The sequence below is a fragment of the Phasianus colchicus genome, chromosome 8 (assembly GCF_987193195.1).
Source record: "Phasianus colchicus chromosome 8, bPhaCol1.hap1.1, whole genome shotgun sequence".
NCBI lineage: Eukaryota > Metazoa > Chordata > Aves > Galliformes > Phasianidae > Phasianus > Phasianus colchicus.
This window is the reverse complement of record NC_143443.1, coordinates 11,731,282-11,750,112: the sequence shown is the minus strand read 5'-3', so window position 1 is coordinate 11,750,112 and position 18,831 is coordinate 11,731,282. Positions and strand designations below refer to the sequence as shown.

Below are 18,831 nucleotides of genomic sequence, written 5' to 3'. Positions count from 1 at the left end.
AATAAAATCAGGTTTGTTTGACAAGGCCTATTTTCCATAAAATTATGTTGACTGGCATTAATTATGTTCCTATCATTTAATTCTTTATTAATGGAATCTCGTATCAGCTTTGCCATTATTTTTGCTGTGATTGATGCTGGACCAAGCGCTCTGTAATTGCCTGGTGCCAAGCCTGCTTCAAGACAGGTCACCTTCATTCTCATCCCCATGCTTTAGGGTTGTGGGATGCCCTCGTGTTGCCCAAGGGGGGGGGGTGGTTGTGGATGTCTTGGGTGTCTGTTGCCGCGTTTCAGAACCTCTGTGAAAGTGTATTGAAGAAAGTGTAAAAATGCCCCACGAGGCGAGGGGCAAAAATATATGAAATACAGCTCTGCAAAAATGGCTCCAAAGGTCCAAAGCTGCTGCCTTTGTACATGGCAGACACAATCCTGCTGTTATTGCTGTCCTAGTCATTTTCCCAAGCATCGCATTTCTAACTTCAAAGAGAAACTGTGGGACAAAGAAAGTCATTACCTTGCAAATGAGTAAACGAGCTTGGTAGCTACTTGCGCGAGATGTAAGCACGCACGGGGCGCCCGGCTGGTACAGGTGACCAACGGGTTGTTGGGCGGGTATCAAAGGTTGTAAGCACGGACCATAAAGGTCTCCGTTCTGTGCCAGCAACGGAGTCTCTCTTGCCACAAATGGCACCCGAACAGGGACACTGTATCACGGTCAGCCTCGGGAGATAATCAGCTATCAAGCAAGGAATTACGGTGCTGAAAGGAAGTTGGACCCAGAATCTGCTAAGGGAAGCAGAACCAGGCTGCACAGCTAGAATCACTTCTGCAGGACGGAGGTGAGCGACGGGGAACAATGGGAACAAGTATAACAAAGGAGCTGGAGGTGGTCTGCAAAATATTGGAAACCATTTTGCAGGAGCACCACGCTAAAGTGGAAAGCTTCGATTTAAGGCGACTTTTGGTGTCGGTCTCTCGTAATGTAGAAGGAGTAGATGGGGCTACGACCTATGACATAGAAACGGGGGACAAAATGTGAAACGGAGTGAGGCTGTGGGGCGCAGCTGCGCGCTCCGACCCTGTGGTTAAAGACCTTCTAGGGCCTTGGAGATCGGGAGCCGCTGTAAACGACCGCGATTACAAGGACAACGATCCTTTAGACCCCAGGCTTAGTGAGCCGGAGAAAGGAACCAGACTTGAAACCCCCGATCCGCGTGAAGTTTGGCGAAAGTCCCCCTCCAGATCCGCAAAGAAGCGGAGCTGGAGGGGGACTTGAACATCGTTCAGAGATTGCTTTCGGCTCTCGCCTGTCCAGTGATTTCGGTTTTTGGATTCGGGCTCGGCTCCCCCTATACCGGTAATCTATTGAGCTCTGTTATGAAAAGTTACGCTCTTTGTCTTCGTGATTGCAAGACCTTGGCACAATTGACAAGTACTCAATACATGATGTGGATGGGCTTTTGGAGAGAATCTGCACAACAAAAGGCTCTGGAGCGCAGAGCCACCACCGCAAACACCCGGCGCTCATCTTCGGCATGTGGGAGCAGGAGCTACAGACGTATGCTGGCGTTTAAGAACGTAATGAGTATATTTACAACTGTATATCTTACCTGCATCTTCTTGGCTTTCATAATTCTGATTCTAGATATGTAATTTTAGTGATTTAATTATAGACTTCCCAATCCTTGAGAAAAAAAAAAAGAAAGAAAAAAAAAAAAAAAGAGGGGAAGAGGTTATACTTGCATTTCCGCAGGTGTTGGGCCACGATGGGTTCCAGCCAGAGTCATAAAGCCCTGCTTGATAGTACCATTAACATCTGCTGCTGCTTTGGACTCATAACAACCTTCTGGGTATCCTCCCAGCTGAAGCCTACAGTGGCAACTGGACTGTGGATACTGCAGCCAATATCTCAGCATCAAGCAGTGTGACAGCAACCTCAAAAGGTTTCTGATTTGCGGGACGAAAGCTACATATTGAAAACTCATGGGTTTAGCTTGATGGGTGATATCAAGGTTTGGGACCGTGCGTCTGAAAGATCATGCAGATTAATGTTTTTTGGTTTTTGCATGTTTGTTGGTATATACTATTTATATTAATACCAAATGAGTGTTGTTCAAATTAATAAAGAATGGGGAGTTGTGGGACAAAGAAAGTCATTACCTTGCAAATGAGTAAACAAGCTTGGTAGCTGCTTGCACCAGATGTAAGCAGGCATGAGGTGCCTGTTGGTACATGTGAGCAAAGGGTTGTTGCGTGGGAATAAAAGGCTGTAAGCACAGACAATAAAGGCCTCCTTTCTGCACCAGCACTTGAGTCCATGTCTCTCCTGCCACAGGAAACACCCAGCACTTGCGGCAGTGTGGTTTATGTGCCCTTGCCTTAGAAGAGTCAAAGATTCTTCCACCATCTGTGGTGCCCAGGATGGCTGATAAGCTGAGTATTTTCAGGATTTTGTAGAGCTGTACAATGTTCTCAGTTGAAGAAGCCCGTTAAGATCACCAAGTCCAACCACCAACTTGACCTACCAAGTCCCATCACCAAACCACGTCCCTTAGTGCCACATCCACATATCTCTTGGAGTCCTCCAGAGATGGGGACTCCACTACTGCCCTGGGCAGCCCATCCCAATGCCTCTCCATGAAGAAATCCTCCCTACTGTCCAACCTAAACATCTCCCTGAGAGTGTTCCACTGATGATTTCTTTTCTCTGTCTCACAGGCTCCTCAGTGACCCAGTTGCTGGCCCGGGACCTGGACAATGACCCGCTGGTGTTTGGTGTGGTTGGTGAGGAGGCCAGCAGGTTCTTCGCAGTGGAAAGTGTCACTGGAGTCGTCTGGCTCCGGCAGCCCCTGGACAGAGAGGTAACACAGCTCTGCCTGGGGTTCTCCCCATCTGGCTGCGTGCGATCCAGAAATCCGGGCATAGAAAGCCATTTGAGAGAAGTGGTAGGGAAGGGGGAGCAAGTTTTTGTACATATAGGGGAAAGAAACAGTTCAGGGGAGAGAGGAAGGCTTGGAAAGGCAGAGGGAGTTGCAGCAAGATAAATGATGCAGGGAGAGGGAAAATAGAGTAAAAGAAGAAGGAGCCAGATGTGAGGCAAAGTGATGATTATTTTTAAGGTCTCTTCACTCCCACAAAGATTCAAAGGAAAACAGTTCTTTACCAAAAAAGAAAAGCCCTGAGCAAAAAAAATGTACACCCTACAATGAGGGGTATATGAGAACTGTGGAATCATGGGCTGAACCTCTGATTGATCACCTGAGGCAAGCGCTGAGTCAGTTGCAGGAGCACAGGTGAAGGCAATTCACCTGTGTGACCAGAAGGGGTGGAGCTTGGATGCACCTCTCTTAGACCCCACTTAAGGGCTGACTGCCACCAGGGAAGTATCTCTTTCTGGAGATTGCTCCTCTTGGAGTTTGTCTCTGTGAGCCTACAACTACAACATGGGTGACTGTTTTCCATTTATTTCCAATTATCCCTTTCCAACGTGATAATCTTTCCAGCTATGTGGTCTGTGAACACTGATCTAACCACACCACTCTGTATATTTGTTGATTATACAAGGGGTGTGTATAAGCGTGCAGATTTTTGTTTGCACGAGTGTCGCAGATTTCTCTGGTTATTCTGTCTACCCAGTTCTTAAGATCAGATACTCAACAGGGTGTTTTTTGTCTCCTACTTTTCCTTCCTTCTCCACTGCCTGTCCTTCCCTGAGCGGAGGCAGCAGGGTGGATGTCTCAGGAGTGGAACTCCCCTGTCCCTTGTGCTCCAGCCACTCCGTCTGCCTGCAGGCGTCACCTGGGGGGGGATGAGTTGAATTAAGCAGTTCAGAGGTCTGGGGGGTGGTGGATTGGGCAAACGTGGTGTCAGCTGCTTCCCAAACCTTTCTGTAGGATGAGCTGCTGCCCTGCTGCAAGTAATGCTCCCAGTCTGGGCACTGACAGCTGCTGTTTGCCCCTACACCACTCTTGTTTGGAATAAATCACCCAGGTCTGCAGCACAGGGAGATGCTCCACACTGCTTTCCGGCTGAGCTTTGAGCAGGAGCGTTGCTTGTTGCTGTACTCAGTGCACTTGCTGCAGTTGGGACTGGAATGCAGAGGGAAGCTGAGGACTGCAGGGTGCTTGTCTGGGGATGGGGACCAAACCACCAGGTAGATATGGTGGTCAGAGCTGGGCTGTCCATTCAGTATCATTCCTTGGTAAAATGTGAGCAGCATGATTGCTGATGATGGGGAAAAAAGATTGGGAAGAACAGCTCTGCCTCTGCTAGCAATATCCTGCTCCTGACACCCAACATTCCCCTCTCACCAGCATGTCTCTCACCCCAGCACCTGTGACTGTAATATATCACAGTTTCAGGACAACCTGTTAAATCAGTTGAAGCAACAAGGGGCACGGAGGACTGCAAGGGGATTACTGAATGCACTTAGGGGATTTCAACCCATTAATTCCCTGTGCTCATTCCAGTGCTCCCAGCAACATGATGTCCTGGGGCAGGTATTTTTGGGAAGGTGGCAGCAATGCTCCGAGAGATCAGTTGTGGGCTGGAGCTGAGCCTTCTTGCATCTTCCCAATCCTAGCAGGGTATTTCTCAGTGTTGTGAATCTGCTGGAGCCCTGCTAGCAGCCGTGCTTCTCAGCACTTATCCTCAGCAGAGGTAATTGCACTCATGCGCCCCTTCTCTTCTTTTGAAGGTCCTGAAAGCATTTTGCATGTAATAATATTGGCTAAAAGTCCCAAGCCTGCCATCTGCAGATAAACACTCCGGTATCTTTAATTATATGTTTTTCTTCTCCTTCCCTTTCAGACCAAGTCAGAATTCACGGTTGAATTTTCTGTCAGCGACAGCCAGGGGGTAAGTGTGACTTCTCATTTCATGGTCTGCGGCGTGTGCAGAGGGGAGTGGAAGGGATGGGTCACCCTGGCCCTGGGGAGTGGGCTGGGGGCAGCTCCAAGGCAAGCCAATGCAGGGGAAAGCAGCCACCAAATCAAGTTAGTTCCTAAGTCTGTGCATAAGGCTGACGCCCATTCACTGTCCTCATCCCTGTGGCCACAGGTGATCAAGGGGACGGTCAACATCCAAGTGGGAGATGTGAATGACAATGCACCACAGTTCCACAACCAGCCCTACAGTGTCCGCATCCCTGAGGTAGGTGCCTCATCACACGGTCGCTGCTGAGCATTCTATCCTGGAGGCTCTCAATGGTGGGGAGAAGCAAAATGATGGGGTTTGGGGAAAGCAGGACTTGTCCTGTGAGGGCCTGGAATGCTGGAGGTAGGAAATGAGGGGTCTGGAATGCTGGAGGTGGGAAGGGACCAGCAGAGGTCACCTGGCCTAGCCTCCTACTGAAATAGATGATATCATGTCAGATCAGGTTGCCTGGGGCTTTATCCAGCCCAGGTGTTGAATATCTCCAAGGATAGGTTTCCATAGCATTCTGCCATGCTCTCTCAGTGCTGGCACCTTCTTAAGGAGAGGTTCTGCACCTAGAGCTTCGTTTGGCAAAAATGCCCCTCAACCTCCCAGTGCTAGGAGGAGGATAACAAGCTCAGAGTGTTGTGTTTGAAATAAAGCATTCCATGTCCTCCTGTGGATGAAGCTTCTCCTATTGTTCCCTGTTCCTCCCTGAGCACACTTCAAGGCATGAGTGATGTCAAGTGTGCATGTGTGAAATCAAGCAGTCTCCAATGATGGAGAGGTACAAACAATTGCATTACCATGGTTTATCTCACTGGGCTGGGTTCTGCTCATCCTGCTGTGAGGATAAGTTCTGTGTTAGGCAGCCTATGATGTGGAAGCTGGAAGCTCATCTCCTGGTTGCGCTGCCTGCCTCGCATCAAGTCACCTGAAACCTCTTTCCTGGGTGGCACGGAGCCAGAGCCATTTCTTCTCCTCCTTGCAGCACGGATGGTACAGAAATGACTTGGCAGGGGCTGTATGAGCTGCTCCATGCTCTCACATTTTTGCTTGGACTTCTGGATGTTGACAGGTGCATGTCTTTCCTTAAGAGCCAGTGTTGAAAAGCTTCAGGTTGGGTATTAGGAAAAAACTTACTCTCCGAAAGAGTGGTGATGCAGTGGCACAGGCTGTCTGGGGAGGTGGGGGAGTCACCATCCTTGGACACGTTGCAGAGCTGTAGAGATGTGACACTGAGGGACATGGGCAAATGGGAGTGGGCTGGAGCAGGGTTGGGTGACCTAAGAGGGCTTTTTGAGCACAAATGGTTTCATGATTCCGTGAGTCTATAATGAAGCCTTCCATGTGTCAGCCCTCAACCTCTGTGTCAAGCCCAGGGAGCAGGGAGAGTAAAGGCACTGGGGAGGAAATGAGGGCTGTGAGTGCTTGGGGCACAGCCTGGTATGTCCCCCCACTTACCCGCTCAGCCATTAGAGCCATGCTTCTTTGGAGGTTGGCCTAATCTAATTACAAGGCACTGTGTGCCAGTTCTCAGTTTCCATCCATGATCTTTAAGCAAGGGCACCAACCAGAGGTAATGAGCCACGAACCCGTTGCTCAGCCAGCGTCCTGCAGGCACTTCTGTTCCTCTGCTGGGCAGACGGCGTTTCTTTGGCAGACTGCATGCAGGCAGGGCATGGATGGGATCTCTCTGATGGCTGCAGCCCACAAGGGAATGGGCAGGGACATTTCCCACTCAGCTCTCGAGATAAAGGTGCTCTCCTGCTTTGGCTGCAAGCAGCTGAAGTTTGGTGTGGGCACAGGAAGGGGATAGAAGATGGCATTGTCCCCAGGCTGTCCCCATGCTCTAACAGCCCAGGGCCAGTAGCAAGGCTGCAAGTACCCGAATGTGTCTCAAAGACCATCTCTGGCTAATGAATGAATTGCGATGGGAGCTTGGGAATGGAGTGCACACCAGCAGAAACACTCGTGGTTTTGCATAGACTGGACCTGTGTAGAATTGGCAGCTAATGAGGGTTTTTCTCTTTTTAATTTTGAGATAAATGGATGTATCGATTTGCAGTTGTCCTAGCTAATGGAGCAGCAACAGAAAGGCCATTTAAACCTCGCCACTATTGTGCGGCGCTGGGAAAGTCAAAAGAAGAGTGTGCATAAATAAATGGAACATGAAGTAAACTGACCTTTAAAAACAATACTGCCTCTAAACACCCATCCCAGCATTTTCCGCAGTCTGCTTGATTTGCGAACATGAATTATTTGGATGCGGGCTGCCGTTCTCCAGCATAAGATGGGGATGAGGGCAGCGGGCATCTGGCTTTACCATGGCTCCGAGGGCATAGGGCAGCTGCTGCACATCTCCTGTACTCAGCAGGTCCTCACCATCCCTGCCCAAAAAAGCTGAACATGGGCTGGTGCGGGACATGGGGGTGGCTGCAGCATAATGGTACATCCCATCTGGGCAAGGGCATGCCGCCGGCCGCTCGTTGGGAGGCAACGAGGCAGCGCGGGTGTGCTCCAGTCTGTAAAGAAAGGGGAATCCTGCTAGAATTGGCAACTTAATTCACCAAGCTGGCCTCGACAGAGCTCATTAAGTTCTCGTGTATTCATTTCAGGCTAATGGCTGTCATGCTGACTGCTGTTTGATTTGCTGTAATAGACTTTTATGGCTTTCCAGTTTGTGAGGACGTGCACACCGTGCCCGTGCCCCATGGTGCTGCTGGCGTCCATCAGTGAGCCGCTCTCCTGCTTGCTGCGCTGACCTTCAGGGCTTGTGCTCCTCCTGTGTGCAGCCCTCGTGCTTCACTTCTCCCATGCCCTCCTCATCTTCCTCCAGCCCTGGGCTACTGTGATTTTTGGGAGTCTCTGAGCTTGGCTTTTGAGTCAGGGAAGATGTGCTGCCGAGCCTGTGGCTGGCCGGTGGGGTGATGCCTCAGTCCCTGACAACTCCAGTCTGCTTTGTCTGATCTGTTTTTACATTTCACTGGATCTGGAGGAAACCCGGTCTCCCTGCTGTGGTTCAGTGGTTTTACATGGAGCAGATCCAAGCCCGTGCACTGTTTTTTTGTCTCCTGGCATCGAGATGGGGCTAGATCCTTGGCCCTGGGTTCCTACTGTGTTTCCACATCTCAATCCCCAAGCACAAGGCCCTTGGAGGACCATGTAGTTCGATTATGACTTTGCGGTGATCTCCATTGTTTCCAGGAGCTGGAGTGTCTCTAATCCAACATCTTGGGTTCCTCAAGACACCAATGCCCTTGGGTTCCAAGGCCATTGTATGGGGCGGTTCTGAGCCTGTTAGCCAAATTCAAGCCACGTCCTTCTCTCCAGAGCATCAGCAGACTTCACACACTCTCAGAAAGCTTGCTTAATTGTGCACTTCCTTGCTCAGGAACTTATCCACAGGGGTTCTCCCTTCTTCTGAAAACCCTCTCTTTTCTGCTGTTACCTTTAGTGATTTATGAAGGAAGGTGTACCACTAGGCTACATCTTCCAGCAAAAAGCTGTCCCCAGCCAGGCTCAGGGCTGCTCAGTGCTCCAGGCACTCACCAGAGGACACTCACCTCTCAAAGAAACACCTATGACTGGCCAAGTGATATTAATTGCAGCAGGACTCTGTTTCCCAAAGGCACGCAGCTCATCTCTAAGGACCGCCTATTGATCTGTGAGAGGCCCATATATCATCCCTGAGCTTCTCCTCTGATGGAGAAGGTCTCTGGCCTCCCCTCCCTCTTACAAAGGTCTGTAAAAAAAAAAGGTGTTCCTCTTGGGTTCATGCCAACAACAGCAAGAGGCAAGGTAGGAGAGGCTGCACCCAGCATCAGTTTGGCAAGAGCCAGCTTGCAGGTGTCAGATCTCCTGCACTCAGCCCCATTTCCCTCTTTGTTTTAATGGGGATGCATGTGGGCACTTGCCATCAGCAGTCACTGCTGCTTGGGGTGGCCTGTGGGACTGAGCTTTCATGAGCCATCACTGGTTACCATTTGCACCTTTAATATGTCAGTGTGGTGAAAACAGCACTTTTATGATGTTTTTTTTTTAATTGTGCGGAAAGGGGAGAGAAAGGAGGGGGCCATCCTGCCCTGTCCCATTACACAGCCTGGAAGCAGGCTGTGCTGCCTGGTGAGAAGAGAAGGGGAGGACCGGAGAAAGGCCCAAAAGCCCTAGCTGTAATTAAAATTATTATTTTTCTTTAATGGTAATAATGTTGGTAATTACATCAGGTTCCCTGCCATCCTGCCCAGGAACCTTCAGGGGCTCGTATAACTCTGTAGCAATGGCACTGAGGGCTGATGCTGCGCATACGAAGCAGCTGCAATGAGCGTGAGCTCTGACTGCAGCCCATTGGCCATTGCCTTGCATTCATCAAGACACCTTTTGGGTTATTTTCCCCTTTCTTTAAACAAAGAGGCTTTGAATTGAAGGCAACGATAACAGAGCTGATAAGAACAGTGTTCCCGCTGCACAGTAAAGCAGTCTATAATCATTGCTGGATGCTTTCCTTCCTCATTTCTTTTTCTTTTTCCCCCTCTGCTCTCTGTTTTTTTTTTTTTTTTTCCTCCTGCCTGTATGCTTCTGTGTGGATTTGAGAGTGCACAAATAATTTACGATGAATAATTTACCCCCCCAAATCCAACTTTCCCCTCCTGTTGCCAACCCTGCACACAGCATATCAAACTCCTCCGCGGCACTTCCCATGCAAATTCATTTATTTATGGTGGTGTTCAGTTGGGTTTGTTTGTTTGTAACTTGCTGGAGAGACAAGAAACAAATTTGTGAATTATTCAGGCTCTGCTCATTAAACATCATTGGCCAGAAGCAAGTTGGTTCTCTGTTCTGGGTAGGCGAGCATCCACGTGGTGCTGTGTAGGAGGCACAAGACATGGCTCATCCAATCACTAGCACAAGAAATTCCATCCCAGCCTCTCCTTTGGGGTGTCCATACTTGTGGATACACAGGTTAGAATGAACTCGATGCTCTCTCTTTGGCTTCAGAGATCTGGTCACCTTGTGTTTGCTGTGATGTTTTTCTTCTTTCCAGAGTTTTTGTATTATTATTTTTGAGAACCTTTAATTACTTTTCAACTTTGTCCAGCAAACTAGTGGAAGCAGAGCCACGTTTGAAGGATCTTCCTTCTTTTCAGCAGCCTTAAAGGCGGGTATACTGTCTATCCATTAAAAAGCCATCTCTTAGCTGGATGAGATAATCTCTTCTGAGAGGGTTTCATCTGCTCTGTAATCACTAGGTAGGAAGTAATATCCCTCAAAGAAACCCAGACTTCTCCCTCCCCTTTCCACCTCAGCCCTTGTGATCTGCTGAGATGAGGCCATTTCTATAGATTGGATGTTAAAACATATCTTTATATGCAGAAAATTGCTGAGTCATGATTTTGTTTGCTGTGCCATGGGATGCCCTTTCTCATTTGTGATGAAGTCTCTGTGCTGTGACTGTCTCCTGGAATTTGCAGGCAGGAACCACAGGAGCCCAGAAATGTACCAGATATCAGAGCTTGCTCTGCTGGGCTTCTGGCTGTTGTTGGAACCTGATGATTCTTGGGGTCTCTTCCAACCCAAGCCATTCTATGATGGGATGCCCTTTGACATATTGGCTCTGAGTTGAGTTTGTGAGTATTGATAGATACCCATTTCTGCAGGTTGGATATTAGGAAATATGTCTTCTCTGTAAGAGTGGTGCGGTATTGGCACAGGCTGCTCCCAGTGGAGTCACTGTCCCTGGAGGTGTTGCAGAGCCGTGGAGATGTGGCACTGAGGGATGTGGGCAATGGACAGATAGGGCGGGGCTGGGTGACCTGAGAAGGCTTTTCTAATCTTAAGATTCTTTTACTTTATGATCCTCCCCTCTGAAGTTTGCTGTCATGTGAGTTGCGGTTGTTATCAGCAACGTGTGCACTGTGATGCCAGATGGAGAGTGTCTCAGGGTCCTGGTGATGTCCTGAAGTCCTGCAGGGAAGGGACAAGTTGCTGTCTGGCAGCCCATTCCTTGGTCTAGCAGAACAGGAGACCCTGGGCCTTTAAAACATGTGCCCAAAGAGTGAAATGAGAGACGCAACAGAAACTACTGGGGCGGAAAACTCCAAATGGCGTGGAAGTAATGCGTAAAGTGTCCTGGAGATAACAGTCATTTCCACGAGGCAAAACTTGGGCTGGCTCTGGCTGGATGCTGCAGCAAGGGGGGGCAGCCTGGAAATTAGAAATAGTCATGCTGCTCTGACCAGTGCAGTGTCGGGGTGGACAAAGGGAATGGGAAGGCAGGAAAAAGGGGGAAAAAATCCCATTTGGAGCTTGGAAGAAAAGCTGGTGTGGGGCAGCAAGCAATTCAGTGCCTCTGCAGAGCAGTGGTCGTGCTGGGAAAATGAGGCTCACAGAGCTGGAGAAATCATCTTAGAGCAGAGGGAGGAAAAGCAGTGTGCAGAAGCGATGAAAGCTCGGACAGAGGTGGGAAGGATGGCTTGGGTACAGCCCACAAACCTGTAGGGCAGTGACTGCAGCCAGATGGAAAACATGGCATAGGGAGACCAAGGATGGCATTGTTGTGGATCCAGACAGCACTTTACAAAGCTCTGACTGTATTGCCATTCCGAATGGTCCCATCTGGCCCTGTGGGAGGAGAAAAGAGACAGCAAACGTGTGTGAGCAACGCCGCTGTGCTGTAGGGGTCCCAAACCCAATCCCAAGCTCAGGGTGCCACGCAGGATGGGTGGCACAAAGCTCTTGCCAAAGGTGATTGGGTTCCTTTTTTTTTTTTTTTCTTAGAAAAAATGCTGTTTTTAATTAAGATGGGACTATTTAGGGGAACGCTGCCGCCTTGACAGGAAAGCCATGCAGAAATGGTGCTTCAAAAGGACAATAAAAACCACTCACGCAATAAGTTCAGTCCAATTTCTTTTTCAGAATTGCATTTTACATTTTATTATTTTGTAATGTCGGGGATGGTCATGTATAATAAGTTCTCTACCGTCGGTCGTATTTTGTGGTAAAATAATAGAATAGATCAGTCTCTGTATTTTTTGAAATATTTATACATAAGCAGAACTGCTCACATCAGTTCCATTACAAATGGGAGGAATTTAATCGAGGAAATGGTTTCAATCAGTGTTAGGCAGCCATTGCCTAATTTCCACTGTTAATTGCTGTTGAAACTTACAATGTCTTTGATTTATTTTGTCAGTAGGTGAATAATGAAGACAGCATGAAAACAGAATGTATGGGGTTTGAGGCAGTTTTGCTCCAAAAGAAAAAGTCTGAAAACTTTTTAATTTGGGGGATTTGTTGTGTAGGTGACTTGAAGAGCACGTTTTTCCCCAAATTCAGATGCATCTTGGGAAGCGTCCCTTAGCTCTCACTGCTTTGATTTGTACCTCTTTTTTGGGTGTTCTTGGCAAAATTGGGCGAGCAGCCGGTGCTGCACTTGGCTTCAGGTGGAGCTGCAGTCCTTTGCTCTGCACATGCTTCTTGTAGGTGTTGCTCTGCTCTGGGCATCTGCTGCCACCATCCCCAGTGCTGCAATATTGACATCAGCCCCGCTCCTTTCCGAGCGGCAGAATCGGGCAAATGTGCAGTAAATGAGCTTTGCAAATAGGCTTTTGCGGTGTCCTTGCCTCCTCCCAGCCCTTCCCAGCTCCTGCTGCGTCTCTACCACTCCGCCTCGCTCTCCAAATGTCAGCCTGTGCTCCTTACTGTCAGAAGCAGCTCGTGGGGTGGTCTGTGCACACGCGTGTGCACGTGCATGCAGGGTGTGGGGGAGAGCAGCTTGGTATCTCAACGCGGGGCATCCAATAGGGATCGGATCTCAATATGCTGTTTGTCCTTCTCTTTGCAGGGGCTACTTAATTGTGCATCTCATACTCTGGTCCTTAACCTCATCTGTAATGTGGGTAGGGCTGCTGAGGTCCTCAGAGCTGCACCAGAAAATAATTCTTGCTACCAGCCCTGTTGGAAATGCTGCCAGCTGGGTACGGGCAGGTTTTCCTTTCCTTGACGACACCTCAGTGTGTCTGCCTTGCAGACCTCATTTCTGAGCGCCCTGAACACGCAACCTACCCAAGCTGCTGGGTGAACAGTTTTTCTACAATGTGATTCATCATCAGTCTATCATCATCCTCCTCTTAACCCCTGCTTCCAGCAGAAGGGTGTCTGGCCAGGAGAGGAGCAGGAGAGATGGGCAGTGTGGGGCAGGAGGCGAGTCGCGTCCCTTCTGCACGTTCGAGCTTGAGGTCAGGCTGCAGCAGGCATGCTTTTTTTGGTTTTTGGTTAAAAAGCCTCATTGGAGCGTTATGGAATCAGAATGTGAAGGGTAATTGAGCTGAAAGCCATTCTCTTCCCGCAGCCAGCGCCGCGGGAGCCACCAAGCGCCCTCAGAGGCCGCTCCAGGAATCCTGCTGATAGAGCACAGGTGGGGAGAGCATCCCCCAGCCACATCCCTTTGTTCCTAACCCATCCCTTGTGCCACAGCTTGTGTTCCCATAGGGGCAACATGGTGTTTTTTGTTTTGTTTTGTTTTAAAAAGGCACCCACCCCAAACCTCAAAAATTTAAAACAAAAGACGAAAGAAAAAGGGAACATAGCTATTCTAGGTGAGCGTCATCATCATCACACACAATCATGAGAAGTGTTTGTCACTAATCTGGTCCCTTTTTTCTCTAACGCGTGATGGGTACAAGGTGGTTGGCATGACCTGCAGGAGGGGTTAGCAGAAGACCCCTCCAATTTGGACCCTGAGCTCCAACATGCAGCCTGCAGCCTGACTGTGCTCCTTGTCGTGCGTTATTGATTGCCGAACAGGCACAGCTAAGTGCCTCTCATTAATATTTGTTTTGGTCTTTTCCCTGCATTCTGATGAGCAGAGGAGATGCTGCTTATCTCTCTCCTGCAGGTTCTCTTTCTAGAGGATTCCTCTGGCTGGTGACAAACCTGGGCTGTGTGGCCACCCATCCCACTGCCGGGAGGAGGGATGGGGTGACAGCTGACACGAGGTCTTGGGAGCTCTGCAGGAGGAATGTGAGGAACCAAAATTAGCACGACATTATGAAGGAAAAGCATGCTTGACTTGCACTGTGTAGCTAATATGTGTATTTCTAAGCTTGGCTTGGTTTGTATATTTCTAAGAAGGAAGGCTTCCATGGTGCAAAGCTCTGTTTCCTTCCATCTTGTATCCTAATGCCCTTTTTGTTAGGCTTGACTTCAGCTGGTCCATCCCATGCCATTGAAATGGTTTGGAGTGATTTCCAGTTATTCAAGGTGTGCTCTCAAGAACTTAGATGCGGCTCCTGAAATGAGAGAGTTCTGGTGCGTCCAGAAGTAGGGAAAAAAAGCTTCTTTAATATGGTTGCTCCTCTGGCTTTTCACTGGCAAGCTGGGTTCATGTCTGCGATGAAGCAATATCAGAATTCCGTGGAGCATGAAAGGCTGCATTTGTTTGTGGGTTACAAATGGAGACCTGTCAAAAACCTTTTTAAGGCAGTGACAGAAGTTTTCTTTTTCATGATACATTTAACTGAAAGGCTTTGCCTCCCAGGGAGGCTTGGCTCATCTCTTTCTCCCTTTCCTCAAATCTGGAAAAATATGGCGGGCTAAAGGTACTCTTCTCCTATTCTAATATGGTTCCATCTATTAGAGCCTTTTGGTAGGGTAGTTGGAGCCTACTTCTGAGAAACTGCATGACCAGAAGTGAAGGGGTGAAGGGCTCTGCAAGAGATGGGGGATAGGACACAGCCCTCTCCTTGTGCTTGAAGCACAGGCTTTGCCAGCTCCCTTTGGGAAAAGGGTGCAGATTATTTCCATTGATTTGGTGTCGAGAGCTGTTTTTCGAAGGGTAAACATGTTTATAGGATTTCTGTCCTTTTGTTGTAAGAAGAAGGACGTCGTTTCTGGACACAGGAGTTTGCTAGAAGAGTGTCACATCAGCTCTTCATCAAGGTGTTTCATCTTGCAGCCCCACTGCCATGTGTGTGCAGCAGGGCACTACTCACAGCCCGCTCTGGCTGAACCTCATTGTTCTGGGCTCTGGGCAGGTGTTAGGAAGCTGCTTTCAGGTCCCACAAGCCAACTTTCCCATTCCTAGCCATGCCTATGGCTTCTCTATATGTTCCTGAGACATCTGCCCAGCTGTAGGTTTTGCAAGGTGATAGGACTGTGCGTGCATGGCACAAGAAGGGGTTGTCAAAACTGATGGGATCGCTTTTTGCTCCCGGTCTCAAATCAAGAGATGTCTTAAAGCATTTCTGAGGAAGTTAAGAAATTGTCACAGCCAATGTTTTCATAAGAGCTTGGCAATTTGAATGCTTCCCTCTCTGCAAATCAAATACTGTGAGAGGATAAGTGATGCAAGCTTCACGTGAACATAGGCTGATGGTCTCCATCCTCGGTGCAGAGAGTTATCCTCTAATTTGGGACCTTCTGCACCGTGGCTGTGGGGACATTCACATTTATTCACATTTATAGCACTTGTAGAGATAGGGGTGATGCATGAATGTGGTGGTGGCCTGCTGCAGACAGGAGGTATTTTGTTGATCTCCTAGTGGGGTGGCAACTTGTAAATGGGATCTTTTGTGCATCCCTTCCATGAGAGCACACACAGGGAGGTACAGGTCCTGCTATGAGTTCTGTCATGCAGGCAACAACTCCATCCCAAAATATTGCTTGCTTTTTCCAGCAATCCAGGGATTTTTTTACCAATCCTGGTGCTTTCCAGCTGTACCTTTGGGTTGGGATGAAGAAAGTGCTTTCATTCAGTAGACCTTTTATCAGGTTTTTCCACTGCCTGTTCCCTTTGGGTGTGATTGGTGGATTTATTCTTTTTAACAAATTATTCCCATGTCAGATATGGGTTCAAAAAGTTTGGGAGGCTTTGATTTGATGCCTAGCAAAACATTCTGGTTTTGGTCCCCTCTCAGAGTGGAGTGGATGGATGGCTGGGTGAGTGAATGAATGGATGAGTGGATGGATGGATGGAAAGGAGGAGAAAACTACAAACCCATCATCCATTGGGAAACTATATGTCTTAAGTTCGCATCAGCCTGTGTTGTTTTCACAAATTTGTGAAACTGGGAGCTTTGTTACCTCTAAACTGTCTAGCAGCAACTTTCTCATGCTGTCTTTGCTTCACACACGCTTCTGTTCTGCTATCAGCACCAGCTAAGCCCTGCCGGTGGTCCTGCAGGAGCTCCAGTGCTGAGAAAGGTGCCAGACAGCTCTGGGTATTTTAAGCAGCGTCACTTTAATTCTAGCACATAACCTGTACCACTTCAGCCGTTTGCACGTCTGCTGGCTGTTGTTTTATTTCAGCTGGAGCTGGGGCCACAGAACAGGATTATTTTCTTTCTCAGTGCTATTCTGCCTTTATTTCTCCATGATGTTCGTCAAGTCTCACGTTTCTCATAAGCAGCACTGGGAGCGGGGTTTGGGTTTGGTGATGTGGTGGGGGGGATCCAATTGAGACAGACCCCCATACATCTCCCTTGCAGCTGAGGGCAAATTGAGCTGCTGATTCCAGAGCTTCCTAAAACGGCTCATCTGAAAATGAATTTTGGCCTCTCAAAGTTCAAGCATTTATCCTGAGCCAGAAATATACACAGATTTGCTCTCTAATTTAATAAAGTCATCCAAATAATATGATTTCTCCCATAACCATCGTTTATGTTTCACAGCAAAATGATAATGAGAAAGTCATTAGAAGTAATAAACAAAACAAAACCCACACAGCAAATCCTTCACTGAGCCTGAGTGATGGGAAGAAGAGCTGCATCTGAGGCTTAGACCTCATAATATTTGCCGGGTGCAGCTGTTTTTGAGTAGATGCGCTCTCGAAACATTATTTAACTTGTTGGGTCTCGAAGGGATTTTGGTGCCAGAGAAGGTGAGCAGCAGCCAGCAGGGCTGCTGTTGGGTTAAGCGCTGCAGTGCTGCCAAGCCAGGGCTGTTTTTCTTACCTCCTTGTGCTTTGCTTACAGCTGGTCATTAATGGGCATCATTCCTTCCCCCAAAGCTTTGTCATGACTTGGACAGCGTTCTGGTTTCCTGGTTAAGTTTTGGGTCAGGTGTATGTTAGATGTGTAGAGACCAAAAACTATGTTGAGGTAACAGAAGTCCTCTCATCTTGTTTATAACTGCATTTACACTTCGGGCTATTAGCTGAGTATTTGTGCATCGTGCTCAGAGGGATGTTATAGGCATGACTAAATACAGCCCCAGTGAGGTCACCCATTAGGCAAACCATTTCTCCCAGTCACATGTGGAATGGGGACCGACTCTGTACTTCTGTCAACCAAAGCCCCACCGATGTGCCCAGTGCAGCTCCATCCTAGAGCCAACCCCACTGCAGTTATTTGGCTGCTGCTGTGAGGCCCTTCCCACTTTGGCATTTGTTCTTTTTGGCCCCACAAAGCCTGCATCTGTTGCTGCTGAGCATTCATTCATTGCCTCTTGCCCAGGTTTTGGGGGAGGGATAGCAGCACAGGAACGGCTGCTGCTGCTTTCTTGGGACTGCTGGGCATCTTTGCAGATCTCTTTGGCTTTCCGATTCAGGGCCACTTCACTTTGTATTTTATCTGCATAGATAGAAAATGATCCTTAAAGCTTGTCTTTGCTGCTCCCACTTGAACTTGCTGGGGCTGCATCCCAAACGTGCCACTCCAAAGGCAATTCTCATGCAGTGGCCGGTCGTTTGGAAATAGTCCCTCATCAGGCACTGATGGATCTCTCGAGCCCCTTTCTCTCCCTAATAATCCCACCTCTGGGGAGGTATCGATTCACCGCCGCCGGCTGCCTCTTGATATTCCGCCGTCCGTTTTGCTCTGTGCAAATCGCTGCGCTGTCATTTTCACACAGCAATTACCTGCTCTGATTTCTTTCATCCCCTGTCCTTTGCCAGAGATCTGAACTCCGTATCGACAAACCTCCCTGGAAGAAAGAGAGGGTTGGGGCTCAGGAAGAAGTTTTGCAGCGTTAAAACTTTGGGGAGTGCTTTTCCCTGGGATGTGATCATCTCTGAGTTGACGTCTCAGAGCCAGTCTTGATGTATCATGGGAGGGATGCCATATGAGTAAGGATATTTCCCAGCCTGAGACTGCGACTCTGTGCCTTGCTTCTTCCATGTGTTGAAGGCATAGGGAATTGTTAGCCAGGCTGCCTGGGGAGCCGGGGTCAGTGACTCCTGGGTGTGTTGGCAACAGTGGCTCCCAGATGTCACTCCTTCAACAGGAACACTGGCCAGTGTGGAATTCAGGATGCTTGTGCTTGCAAAGATGCAGACAGTGCTATAGACAGAAAATCAAAAATATGGAGCTTGACAGGTTGAACATCAGGCTGTTGGGCTGGATTTTGTGTTCTGTTTGATTTTGGTGGTGAAGGTATCAAGGCAGCAGCTCATCCATCCCTTCTGTTTGCACAGGACGGTTCTCTGATACAGGGCTATGGTTCAGCCACTGGTGAGGGGCAGATCCAAAGCTGAAAAGGGGAAATGGGAAAGGAGTTTGGCAGCTCCCTGGTGTTTTTTTTTCCTGTTGGGTGTCTGGAAGGGAAAGGCAGCTGTGACTCACAGCAGTGGGGTGTGCTCTGGTCCCCACCAAGCAGCCGACCCCATACTTGGCCCAGCACAACACTGCACCTCTAAACTGAGGATGTTTTGTTATTAAAAGGGCATGGCTGGCCGGCCAGGGCGCTCGCTTGTGCGTGGTCCTCATCCGAGCAGAGAATAAATTAAAAAGCCAACTGGCCGCGGCTGCATCGGGAGCAGTGGGACCAGAGATAGGGCCAGAAGTCAGATAGCAAACGGTGTCCAAAAAGTGCGGCGCCTGGTGTGAGGCGTGAAATTAAAACCTTGCCTGCCTCCTCCTGCACGCCGTAACAAAGCGGCTCCCTCCACAGTCTGCCGGCACTGGGAGTGCAGAGGAGAATA

The 18,831-nt window shown here is 48.7% G+C and overlaps 1 protein-coding gene across 1 annotated transcript in view; it reads left to right on the top strand.

The window, feature by feature from the left end:
* The window catches only part of CDH23 (cadherin related 23), a 129,995-nt gene that overhangs the window by 31,713 nt on the left and 79,451 nt on the right, over positions 1-18,831 (top strand). The window contains exons 4-6 of the mRNA XM_090144926.1: positions 2,718-2,860; positions 4,809-4,856; positions 5,058-5,150. Of these exons, the coding sequence (XP_090001052.1) occupies positions 2,718-2,860; positions 4,809-4,856; positions 5,058-5,150 (284 nt within the window). The remainder of the gene's footprint in view (positions 1-2,717; positions 2,861-4,808; positions 4,857-5,057; positions 5,151-18,831) is intronic.